The following is a 12,784-nucleotide window of genomic DNA, read 5'->3' as shown; positions in this document are numbered from 1 at the left end:
CCCCCAGCCACCCCAGGGTGGCCTGGGAAGAGGTGGGGGCTCCCCAGGAGAGCCGCTCTCTGCCAGAGCCCTACGAGGTGTCCACGGTCCAGCCCCTGCAGACCGGTGAGTGAGGGGCCCCCCGGGACTGGCAGAGCCGGGGCCAGCGAGCACGACCGGCTCAACGCCGGGACCCCATTTCCTCGGCACGCTGGCAGCAGGAGTCCCACGGGCAGGGACACAGTGATGCCTGAACGCCAAGGCTGCTCGGGGCTGGGAGCCGTCCCCGGCACAGCCTCCCTCCTCAGCCATGCCGAGCTTTTTCACCGATTGGGAAGCTTGTTGGCAAAGATGCTTTGTGCTACCGACTCTCCTGTGTTTCCCCTCCACGTAGGCGAGACGCTGCCAGAGGAGAATCCAGAGCATCCGGAGCTCCAACTGGGATGGGATTCTGAGAGCACCTGGTTGCTTTCTTCGCTCGACAGCAGCGACATGACCACGGTAATGAGCTCCCCCCTTGCTGGGACTCTTGTCCCTGGCATCCGCAGGAGGCTTGTGTGAGCAAAGGGACCCAGAATCAGTGGGGTTGGCATGGCCTTACTGTCCCTGCTGAGAGGGTTCCTGCTGTCCCCGAGCAGGGACTAGGCGAGGGTGGCACTCCAGTGTCCCAGCAGCAGCTCCAGCCCTTCTGGCCACCAGCCAGCCCTGGTTCTCTCTCGGGCAAACACACGGCGCCCATGATGCCAACCCTCCTCCCTCACCCTGGGGACCCTCTGCTCTCACCCTCTGCCCTGCAGAGACTGCAGCCCCTGCTTCCAGCTTTCCTGCGGGCACTGCTGACAGCACTGCCGGGCACCTCTTGCCAGAGCTGCTCGCGGTGCTCAGCCAAGAAGCACCATCAGGGTGCTCGGCGTGACATGTCTTTGCTCCCCTCCTTCCTCCCGTAGGTGTTTGGAGAATACCTCCAGCCTTCTCAGATGACAGACATTCTCCTCGTGGCCATTGAGGCCTTGACAGCAGACGACATCTACGACAGGCAGCTGGGCAGCAACATCCTGGATATGGCCATGAGAGACCCTGCCTCCTGGCTGACGGATGTAAGTGCCCTGCGGCTGGATTGCCCTGCCCGTGAGCCCTGTCAGCCCTTGTTCTTCCCTCCTTCCCTAACCCAGCTCTCTCGGGCACCTGAAGCCATTTCAAGGCAGCAGAGAGGGATGGGAAGGGCAGCAGTTTCGGTGGCAGCTTGGGAAATGGCTGCACCATCCTCACCTGTGTCCCCTCCAGGTGCCAATGATTGTGAGGTACACCCACAAAAACATGGAGCACATCCGCATGGAGCCAGCCCGGCACAGCCTGGATTCATTCCTGCTCCTGCTGACCAAGCGGTGCCCCAGGGAAGTGGTCAGGAGCCTGTTGAAGATCTCTCCAACATGCGACAGGTACCGGCCCCGACAGCCTTGAGGGCTCGTTCCCTGTGGGGAGAGGGGCCCAGGGACGCTCTGGCTGCCAGGCCCATGGAAAACTGCAGGACATCCCCAAGGAGCAGGGCCCTCCATCCCACCACGCTTCCCAGCCCCGGTGGGTCAGCCAGGCCCGCAGCAGCCAAAGCTGGCCAAGCCAGAGTCCCGCCACCACGCTCCTCCCTGCCCCATGGGGAACACCACCTCAGCCCCCTCCTGCCTAAGCGGGCAGGGTCCCCGGGCACCCCAAGTGAGGGGGGTGGGCAGGGCCAGGGCTGCAGCACCACCTGGGTCCGGAGAGGCTGGCCTGGGCACGGTGCAGTGGCCGAGGCAGCCCTGCTGACCGAGCGCTCTGGGTCTGCAGCGCTGCCCTGGCCATGTGGGAGGTGATGATCTCTGTGCCTTGGGCTTTGTGGAGTGTCTTGACGGAGCTGCTCAGCGTGCTCCAGGACCAGCGGCTGCGCAAGGTGTTCAGCTGTGCCGCGGAGGACGCCTGCATCTATCCCTTGGCTGTGAGTGACCTTCAGGGCTGTGCCTGCCTCCCCAGGGAAACAGGCACGGCCCCCTCCCCTTCCGTCTGCCTCCAAATGGCCACCTCCTCCAGTACATATGGACACAGCCCCGGAGGGTCAGCAGGGACCTGCCCAGCACCAGCCAGACCCCGTGCCAGACACTTGGGGCCCCCCTGTGCTGCTTTGGCCCCGGTGAAAAAACACAAAGCCTGCCCCTGCCCGGGCAGCACCCTGCTTCCCCGCTGCCTGCATCCCCCTGCCTGCATCCCCCTGCCTGCATCCCCCTGCCCTGCTCTGCAGCCTGGAAACCCGGGGCAGGGGCAGAGAAAGGAGCAGAAGCCCGAGTCAGGCCAGTTGCTGGGCCTGGGGCAGAGGCATGGCCTCTGCGCAGGCTGAGGGGGCTTCAAGTCTGGGGAGAGGAGACACTTACCACCGCCCACGTGTCGTGCCCCCTTTGTGCCAGCGCGGTGGAGGGAGCCCTGCGGGCTCTGCTGGTCTCTCACTGCTGTCTTCGTTTTAGCTGCTGCTCTGCGCCGACATTGGAACAGAGGAGTTTGCTGCCCTGTACAAAGCCCAGAGGTACCTGAGGCATCCAAGCCCGGTGATGCTCTCGCTGGTGCTGAGGGGCCTCATCACGCTTTCAGAGACACCCGAGACGGTGAGCAGGGTGTAGTCAAGCGGAGCCATGTTGGCAGCCGGGGCCTGGGGCAGGGGGTAATGTGGTGGCTTGGCCTTGGCTGGGAGGCAGGAGGCGGGGTGAGGGCTCCAATCACCCTCCCTGCTATGGAGGGGCCTGGTGGGTGCCTGGGGAGCCCTCCAGGCACAGAGGCTTGCCAATCCACCTGCCCCCTTCAGGCCGGTCGGTTTCAGGGGGTGGCTGAGCAGGGGACACTGCTCTCCTGCACTCCCTTCCCTTCCTCGGGCTCTCCCCGCATCCCCATCAGTGGCCACTGCCTGCCAGGAGGCTGCTGCAGTGACTCCTGTGCCACCTGCTGGGAAGCCGGGCGGGAGGCTGGTGCTCAGCAGCCGGCGCATTTTTGCCAGGGTGCTCGTTCCCTGCTTCACAATAAGGAAACTGTGTGTTTCGTACAGGCAAGAAAAATACCGGTCCTGCTGCCAGACATCATGGAGACCCTGCAGGATGCCAACGCTGATGTCAAGATGAAGGCCCTGGTACTCCTCAGGAACATGATGGGTCACATGAAGAGGGAGGAGGCCAGCGTCATCGCTCTGCAGCTGGCGGAGAAGCTCCTGCCCCTCTTTGATGATGTAAGGCTGCTGTGGGAGCCTGAGCCCTACAGATGGGCACCCTGCAAAGACAGCTGCCCTTCAGCCCAGCCCTGTGGGCAGCACTTGGGCAGGGCTCCCCTCCTCACTCCTCTTGCATGGCCTTTCAGGGCTTTGGGGCTCTTCAGCCGCAGCTGCAGATCTGGCCCACAGCCCCTGTGTTCAGGATCCGACCCCCGAGCAGCCCCCCTCACATCAGACACGCTGATGCCCTTGCTCACTGTGGGCAGGGAGCGGCTGTTGCTCAAGTCCCCCTGTCCTCCTCACCACCAGGTGTCCAGCCAGGTGCGGGAGCTCTCCATCAGCTTCTTTGAAGGCGTGATGAAGACCGTGGTGGGGAGAAACGTGAAACAGATGAAGAAGAAAGTGCAGAGGGTCCTGCTCCCGCTCTTTCTCCACATGAACGACCAGATCGAGAGCGTGGCGAAGGTGAGTGACCAGCCACCCACTGGGGACGCCGGGAAGGGCGTGCCGACGCTGGCCTGGCATAAGGGGCGAGGGCTGCTGGACATCAGTCTGGGAATGTGTGTCACCAGCCTGGGGCAGGGAGAATGGTGGGAAGGGAGGTGCAGCCAGAAGGGGACTGGCCCTGCATCCCGGGATCAAAGCTCTGCTCACCCGGAGCCTGGGTGTGGAGGAGCTGGGGCAGCCCCGGCTGGGGAGCCCAGCGTCCTGCTGGGGGATGCTCCTGGGACGTGCTGCTGGCTCCATCCTGCCCCAGTGCCTCTGGGGCTCCAGCCCTCGCTGCCTACAGCTGTGGGCCCACACCTCCTTTGCCCTTCGGCCTGCCCCCATCCCTGGCAGCAGCTCAGCAGCTCTTGAGGATCTCTGTTCTGTTGGCCGGCAGCAGGAGATACCTGAGGTGGTGGCTGCCCCGTGTCCCTGCCCTGGGCACTGAACCCAGTTCAGACTCTGTCCCCTGCTGCCTCTTCCCATAAGGGGCTGGGAACAGCTCGGAGCCTGGCCAAGAGGAGGAGGATGCCAGGGCTGCTTCCCTGGGCTGTGGTGCCATCTCCCAGCCTCTGCTTCTCTGCAGGCCTCTGGGAACACCCTCCTCGCCTGTGCAAAGTTCCTGGGATGGAGGAAGCTCAGCTACCTGGCCGAGACGCGTCAGACACACCTCATTGGAGAGTGCTTGGTGAGGACAACCCCCAAGCCCCACGGCCGGGCCCCACGTGCCCGTGGGGAGGGCTGTGCAGCTGTGCCTCGCCTGCCCTGCTCCAGCCTGGAGCCCAGAGCCTGGAGCTGCATCCTCCTTCCTTGCCCTCAAGCACGCAGCCCCCAAGGGCTCTTCTCCAGGCCCTTCTCCCCTCCCTGCCCCCAGGGTGCTGAACAAGACCCTGGCACATGTAAGCCCTGGCACTGGGACAGAGGGGTCGCAGCACCCCCAGGCCCCCTGTGCCTGCGGCTCGCTCTGAACCTCAGCCCCACAGGGCTCCTGCCTGGGAGGGAGGGAGGGAGGGAGGGAGGGAGGGCACCGGTAGGAGGGACTGGTCCGGATGGCTGGGGAGGGTCTGTATGAGCCACGTGCCCTTGTGCTCTCTCCAGCTACTGCACAACAGGAGCAGGGTGGAAGAATATCTGTGTCAGAGCCTGCCGTACCTGAAGGATGCTCAGGCCACCTTGCGAGTGGCGGCCATCAGGTTCATCGGTGAGCCACAGCCCCTGGGGTCCCTCTTCTGGCAGCCTGGCCCCGGTCCCCTCCACTGCACCGGCAGCAAGGGACAGCCCTGTGGCTGCCAGAGCCCCGGCTGCCCCGTGCAGGGCCCGCCACGCAGGTGGGCTCGCTGGGAGCCTTGCTCAGTCCCACCGCCCTCACGTACTGTCCTTCCCTGGGGTCCGCCCTGCTGAGGGGGAGGAGGGGGTGCAGCCAGTCTGGCAGGGCCGGGGGCCGTGCTGCTGGGAGCGTGCTGGGGAGCAGGAGGTCTGACAGGAGCTCTGTGCCTAGGGCTTGCCGCGCGGCACCTGAGGAACCGAAGCTTGGAGAAGCTCTTGGATATCTGCAACGGTGAGTAGGGGCGGTGCTGTGCTGGCCGGGGCTGGCGGGGCAGGGGACAGAGCCGGGGCAGGGTGCTGCCCTGCCTGGCCCCGCGCCAGGGCAACGCTTCAGGGGCAGAGGAACGTGTCAGGGGCACATGGGGCATTCCTGAGCAGCAGCTTCCAGCTGGTCTGTTTGTCCCACCTGCTCCTCCTGGCCAGGGCAAGAGATGGGTGGGGCTGGCATGGGCTGGAGGGGACTCCTGGGGGTCTCTGCAGGCAGTGGGGGTTCACGTCCGCTTCGCTTCCTTTCGTTGCAGCCCTCCTGCCCTTGGGGAAGGACACGGAACTCTCGGTCAGCTCCCTGGCAGTTCAGACCCTCTTCATCCTGACAAGAGATGTGCCAACATCAGGATGGAGCCTGCGATCGCTGTGCTGCTGGCCCTGCTGAGCCTTTGAGAGATTACGTTCTCCTCTCAAAAACGGCCGTATTTGAATATATATATATATTTTTTTTTTAATTAAAGCTGGAACAAGCAGCCCCGTCCCATGGTGTCCTTCCCATGGGGACCACCCTGAGGGTGCTGAGCAGACAGCGTCCTTCCTGGCCTCTGCCGCTGCCTGCAGGACAGCACACCCGGACCCAGGGTGTCCTTGCAGCCAAGCCCCAGCTGCCCCGCTAGACCACAAAGCCCCGAGGGGAGGAGGGGAGAAGCTTTAGCCCAACCTGCCCCTCCTGAGACATCCCAGGGCACGAAAAGGCACCCCTGCTCTGCCAAGCTGGCGAGTCGTAACTTGTCCCGGCATCAAACTCCTCTCTTGTACTGGGAGCTGGGCTGGTTTGGGCTGGGCTGGAGTTAATTTCCCTCGTAGTAGCTGCTACGGGGCTCTGGGTTGGATTTGTGCTGGAAACGGTGTTGATAACACAGGGGTGTTTTCGTCCCTGCTGAGCAGTGCCTACACTGAGTCAAGGCCTTTTCTGCTTCCCACCCCGCCCCACCAGCGAGCAGGCTGGGGGTGCACGAGAAGCTGGGAGGGGACACAGCCGGGACAGCTGACCCCGGCTGACCCAAGGGATATTCCACACCATATGACGTCACGCTCAGCAATAAAACTGGGGGGGAGGTTGGCGGGGGGGCCGCTGGCCGGGCATCGGTCACTTGGTGGTGAGCAACGGTTTTCATTTGCATCACTTGTCTTTCCTGGGTTTTATTTCTCTCTCTTTGTCATCTTCCTTTTCATTATTATTACTATTATTATTATTATTATTACTATTATTATTATTATTACTTTAGTTCATGTCAATTATTAAACTTTTTATCTTGCGCGTTTTCTCTCTCTTACCCTTCCGATTCCCTCCCCCCATCCCGCCGGGGGGAGTGAGCGAGCGGCCGTGTGGTGCTCGGTTACCGGCCGGGGTTACACCACGACAGTCCTTTCTCCACCCCCTCTTCCGTGCCGATGTCATACCCACATCTTCAATGTCTACTACATTGCTTCCAAGACAATGTCGGAGGACTTGGTTTTTTAGAGTCTGTTCTCCTTTTGTTCGCAATGTTTTGGGAGTTAAGCTCATGGTACCATTGGGTTCCACTGGACCAAATGTTCTGGGTTTAAAAGGTCTCTTCTTGGTGTCCAATGGCAGGGGAGATGGTCCATGAGCTCCCCTTATCTCCTCAGGTTTCTTCATGTACGACAATACTGATGGCATATGGCAGACACTCTGGAAATGAATGTGGAGGGGAGGGGAGAGGAGAGGCGAGGATGGGGACTCGCCACGTGCCCTGGGGTTGGAATGAATGGAGACTCAGAAGGTGCAACACCTTGAAAGGTGAAGTCCCCCCAAAGTAAAGCACTGGATTGAGGTATCCACAAAGGACTCTGCAGTGCCATGGGAGTCAGTGGGGAGCCAGCAGGCACAGGAAGGGGAGACTGCCTCTGTTTCCTTGTGGCATTTTGGCAAGCATCATCCCTGGGGCTGGTGGGGAGGCTGAGACCCCTCTCTGCCCCCCAGGACCTGCTGTGCCCTTCAGAGGGGCTGGGGCTGTTGCCGAATGGCCAGAGCTCTGCAGCACCCTGCGATGAGCACTGCAGTGGGACCAGCCCAGACTGGGCTGCTCCGCTGGGCTGTGCTGGGCTGGGCTGCTGTAGAGGGCAGGGGAGGTGGGGAGAGGTGGGGAGAGGCTGGGCTGGGCTGGAAAGAGCCCAGGAGAGGGAAACACCAGTGTTCCCAACGCTGTGAGAGCGTGCAGGGTGAGGGCACCCAGCAGGGTGCTCACGGTGCAGAGCCAGGCGTCGTGGTGAAGGAAGCAAGGCACCAAAGGTGCAGAAGAGAGGGGCCCGCTCTGTGCCATGTTCCCTGGACACCCCGGGGAAGCTGCCCTGGGAAAACTGTCCCAGATCAGTCCCGCACACCGGCCATTTCCATGTCTGGTCGTACACCCCAGCCCTGAGGAGGGACCTTTGCTGCTGCATGGTCACCTCTGTCCTCCTCTGGGGCCCTGTGATACCCAACTCCACCGCACTTACTAATAGAAAGGGAACCAGTTTCCTACTGACTCTTACGACACACGAGTCCCAGAGCTCTGGCCACTGCTGGTCTCTCAGCCAAGCCCTTTCCCAGACAACTCCAAAGAGATCAGGTGCTCATGGCCGTGTCCCTTGGATCTTTCCAACATTGAAAATCTCCATTGACTGAGGTCCCACCAACGGGCCTGGGCCCTTGCTCCACTGTTTCTCCCTGAACAATTTCTCAAAAACCCCAGCTCGCTCAGCCTCTGCTTCTCCATACTGTGCTCCAGGCCTCAGCCATCCTTCTGGCCTCTGCAGGACTCGCTCCATTCGGTGTGCTTCCTTGTGCTGGGAAGCCCCATACTGGACGCAGCAGTCCTGATGCAGCCCTGTGGTGGGTTCACCTTGGCCAGCAGCCAGACAGCCACCCAGCTGCTCACTCACTCACTGCCCTGACTCAACAGGACAAGGGGAGAAAAGAAACCAGGAATCTCATGGGTCAAGACAAAGTCAAGGAGATCAGTTACCAATTACTGTCACGGGCAAAGAGGTGTGGACTTGCCGAAGATCAATTTAATGTATTGCCAATTAAAAAAGATGTGGATTGTGAGAAACAATGACAAAACTATTAAAGACCCTTGCCCTCACACTTTCTCCCAGGCTCTAATTACTCCATTGCTCCCAATTCATCTACCCTCCCCAACCCCAAGAGGAGCAGGGGTGGTGATGAAGAGGGGGTTAACAGTCAAAGAACATCTCTGCCGCTCCTTCCTACTCACACTTCTCCCCTGCTCCAGTGTGCGTCTTGTCCATGGGATCCCACCATATTTGTGGTCAAGGCTCTGTGTTGTTCATTTCTTCCTGTCTTACTTCTTTATACTGCCAGAATCACGGCAATGTTGAGGTTGGAAGGGACCTCTGGAGATCATCTGGTTCAACCCCCCAGCTGAGGCAGGCTCAGCTAGAGCAGGTTGCTCAGCACCTTGTGTAGGTGGGTTTCAAATATCTCCATGGACGGGCACTCCACAACCTCTCCAGGCAACCCGTTCCAGTGACTGGCCACCCTCACAGTCTAAAAGGGTTTTCTTGGCTTCAGATGGAATTTTATAGACATTAATAAGATCCCTCCAAGACTTTTTTTCTCCAGGCTGAACAGACCCACATCTCTCAGCCATTTCCTCCTATGAAAGACGCTACAATCCCTGAAACCAGCTCTGTGGCCCTTTGCTGGACTTGCTTGAGTAGGTCAACAGCTTTCTTGTACTGGGGAGCCCAGCCCTGGACAAAACACTCCAGACGTGGCCTCACCAGTGCTGAGAAGAGGGGACGGGTCACCTCCCTCCATCACCCAGCAATGCTTTTCCAAATGCAGCCCAGGAGGCTGTTGGCCTTGGTCGCGAGGGGGCATTGCTGGCTCGTGCTCAGCTTGTTGTCCTCTGGGAGGCCAAGGTCCTTCTCTGCAGAGCTGCTACCTGGCCAGTCGGCCCCCAGCATGATGTCCACAGTGCGGCTGGATCACAGGCTTTCTTCCCGCAGGGACTTTCTCAGCAGCACCTTGTCCTTCTTGGAGATCAGCTCCACCTCTGGCCCAGGCCCCACGGTGCTGCAGGGTCACCTGGGACAGCAAAGCCCTCTCCTGCCAGGGCTGCACAGCCCAGGCCTCTTTCTCTCGGGCCTTGGGGACTCCAGCTTGTGCTCTCCTTGTGGGACCCTCATCCATCATGATGTCGCCACCTGCCATCCACTCCAGCATGCCTCTGCTGGGAAGCAAAGCCTTTCCACGCAAGGGGTCCAAGCTCTGCACACCAGGTTTCCATGTGACAATCTGCCCTTGGCCACATCTGAAGTGCCACATCTCAAGTGCTGCAGCCCAAATGTCCACCAGAGCCCACAGCCTGGGCCACAGGCAGCAGGAGCCCCGTGTGCCACCACCGAGCTGTGACATCAGTGGAAGAAGAGCTGAGGTGGGGAAGGACAGCTCCCACGGCTTTTGTGGTCATGGAGATACAAGACCTTCAGGAGAGACCGACAGGGAAGATGAGAAGTGGGGGATGCCTTGTGTGATGTCAGGGCAGCTCAGATATATGAGGGTCTCTGTGGGACACGTAACAGGTCAGATGGCAGCTTGTGTGGGGGTCACCTTCTGAATGGGCCACCCAGTCTTCTGCTCACCTGGATCTGGTACTCCCAAAGGAGGAAGAGGTGCTCAGGGATGTGAAGACACATGTCAGCCTTGGCTGTAGTGACCACGAAATGGTGGTCTCCCAGATCCCCAGGGACATGGGGAAGGAGAGTAGCCGCAAGCAGACCCTGGACATCAGGGCATGAGAACTTGACCTGCTGAGGGCACTGGCAGGTGGGAACCCGTGGGGGCAGTGTCAGGGCCCTGAGAGCATCCATAGGCCTTCATGGCCCTGAGCAGCATCACCTGGGGCCTCCACCTGCCTCTCTGTCCAGGGGCCCAGGAGACCATTGAAGCAAGGCCTGAGTTTCAGCCCCAGCTTCATCTATGCTGTAGGTGTACGGGTCTCCATACACAGCCACAGACACAGCCTTGCCTGTCCATGCACCTTGTTGATTCGGACTTGCACAGTCACTCCCCAGCTTGATTCTTTATCGGGTGTACAATGGAATGACACCGTGGCCCTCCAGGTGCCAGACCCCGGCTGATTGTCAGAGGCCTAGGGCTGTTCTGCTTCCTTTCTTCCCATCACTGGGTCATGTTTTGGGAGGAGAGCAAGGAAAAGCTCAAGGAGGTTTCTGGGTGCCAATGACTGAAAGGGGGGAGCAGAGCCCTCACATGTGAAATGATCTAAGGCTCTGCTAGTTCAAAACTGTTATCTTCTGCTCCTTTCTCGGAGGCCTTAAATCTTCTGCAGGACCCTGGAAGCGCTGAGATCCCTCCACCTCCCTCTCTTTTAGCAGTGAAGTTGACAGTACCCAAGTCAGAGGTTTTGTTTCAATTCTGCTTCCAGCCTAAAGCCCCCCATGGTCTGGAGATAGGCCAGGAAACCTGCAGGAGTAGCCCGCTCCTCTGGACAAAGAGGTGGATGTTCCCAGGAATCTCTGGAGGAATGGTGTCCCGATAGCTGTGTGCACGGAGCTGGTCAAATGCCTGTCTCCTTTTTTTGAATGGGGGCTTAGGTGCCTGGTTCATGGGTAAACTCTCTCTGTGGATGCTGACATGGACTGAGTGACCTGGTCTGACCTCAGAGCTGGCCCTGCTTGGAGCTGGCCATTGGACTACAGACCACCTGAGCTCCCTCCCACCCTGAATTGTCCTATGAGCATATGATGTGGAGACCCTCACCTCCAGCTTCGTCTCTTCTTGTACGGTGTGTGGCAAGGCACAGGCTCCTGGAAGGGCTGGTGGGAAAGAGGCTGCTGGGGGTCTCTTGTCCAGCCTCCAGGCTGGCTGTGACTTTGTGGAGCAAAGAAGAGCTCCAAAGGTGGAGATCACAGCAACGCTCCTCTAGTCCATTTTATTTTCCGAAGGCTCAGCCTAAAGCTCCCAAGAGGCCGTTTGTGGCTGTTGCCTCTGCCGTACCATTGGCCACTGCAGAAAAGAGCTTGGCTCCGTCATCGCTCCAGGTAGGTGTAGGCTCCTACTAGGTTGCCCCATGCCTCCTTCAGCAGCCTAGAGATGCCCAGTTCCCTCAGACTCTCCTCACAGCTCGTGCTTTAGGGCCCTCGCTCCATCTTGGCAGACCTCCTCTGGACCCTCCCGAGTTTCTCCACTTTCCTTTTGGAATCTGAGGCCCACTGGCTCGTATGGCACCGTCCTGGTGCCCAGGCCCTTCTCCTCAGGGCACTCCTTAGCCAGACAGGTCTCCACCCATCCTGCTGCATAAACCTGTTGTGCAGCATGTGGGCTGAGATAAAAAACAGGCCCCAGCTGTTATTGCTGAGCGTGTCGTCATACGGTATGGAATATCCCTCTGGTCAGTCGGGGTCAGCTGTCCTGCCTGTGGCCGCCCACCAACTTCTTGCCCACCCCCAGCCTACTCGCTGGGAGGGAGCAGAGTGAGACACAGAGGAGGCCTTGACGCTGTGCAGACACTGCTCAGCAACAGCCAAAACGCTGCTGTGTCATCAACACTGGTCGAGGCACAAACGCAAACCACAGCACCACAGGGGCTGCTACGAAGGACGTGAACCCCATCCCAGCCAGACCCAGGACACTTGAACCGGGGCTCCAGAAATGGACACAGTAGTGTACTGGTGGCCGAACAAGGGCTGAGCAGGGGCAGACAATCCCTTCCCCCACTCTTCTGGCGAGGCTCCTCTTTACACACCCCAGGACACTGCTGGCCGCCTTTGCCACCACGTCACGCTCCTGGATTTTGTTTTGCCGTCTGTTCCCCAGCACCACCAGGGCCTTTTCCGCAGAGCTGCTCCCCAGCCAGGCAGGCCCCTTCCCCTGTCACTGCAGGGTGTCACTCTATCTCCCCCAGGCGCAGGACCTGGCCTTTGTCCTTTGTCTTTGCCATGAAGTTCCTGACAGGACAGTCCTCCCGCCTGCCAGGTTCCCCTGAAAGGCATCCCGAAGGCACAGGAATGGTCCTCCCAAGTGAGTATCATTGAAACCTGTGGTGAGAGCTGCCTCCTCCGGGTCATGGACACAGGTGTGAAAGTGCACAGGGCTCAGGAGAGTCCCCTGTGCCGCCTCACCAAACCCTGGTATGTCCCCTGGCCTCCAGGTAGAGGATGGCCCCTTCACCACTGCCCTCTCAGCCTCATCATCCAACTGGTGCTTTGCTCCTCTGTCTGTCTATCCGTCCAGACCGTAACCGTCTCACTTGGGTACAAGAATATTGAGGGAGACCATGCCAAAAGTCTTGCTGAAGTGGAGGTAAACGACATCACCTGGTGTCCCCTCATGCACAAATGCAGCTCCTTCATCGTGAAGGCAGCCAGGTTGGCGAGGCATGGTTGACCCTTGGTCAGTCCAGGACGATGCTCTTCTCTTTTAGGTGCCCAGGGATGTCACCCAAGAGCACTCCTTCAATGGCTCCCTCCTCACCAAAGTGAGCTTGTACAGCCTGGGGTTCCCTGGGG

At 59.9% G+C, this 12,784-nt stretch overlaps 1 protein-coding gene across 1 annotated transcript; it reads left to right on the top strand.

Moving 5' to 3' along the window:
• Positions 1-1,409: 1,409 nt before the first annotated feature.
• Positions 1,410-4,893, top strand: LOC143173508 (maestro heat-like repeat-containing protein family member 7). Its single transcript, XM_076363774.1, has 5 exons — positions 1,410-1,418; positions 2,472-2,609; positions 3,044-3,220; positions 3,512-3,667; positions 4,882-4,893. Exons 1-5 carry the CDS (start codon positions 1,410-1,412, stop codon positions 4,891-4,893), a joined length of 492 nt encoding a protein of 163 aa, XP_076219889.1.
• The last annotated feature ends 7,891 nt before the right edge of the window (positions 4,894-12,784 follow it).

The sequence above is a fragment of the Aptenodytes patagonicus genome, unplaced genomic scaffold (assembly GCF_965638725.1).
Source record: "Aptenodytes patagonicus unplaced genomic scaffold, bAptPat1.pri.cur scaffold_92, whole genome shotgun sequence".
NCBI classification, from domain to species: domain Eukaryota; kingdom Metazoa; phylum Chordata; class Aves; order Sphenisciformes; family Spheniscidae; genus Aptenodytes; species Aptenodytes patagonicus.
This window is presented reverse-complemented; position numbering and strand designations above follow the sequence as displayed.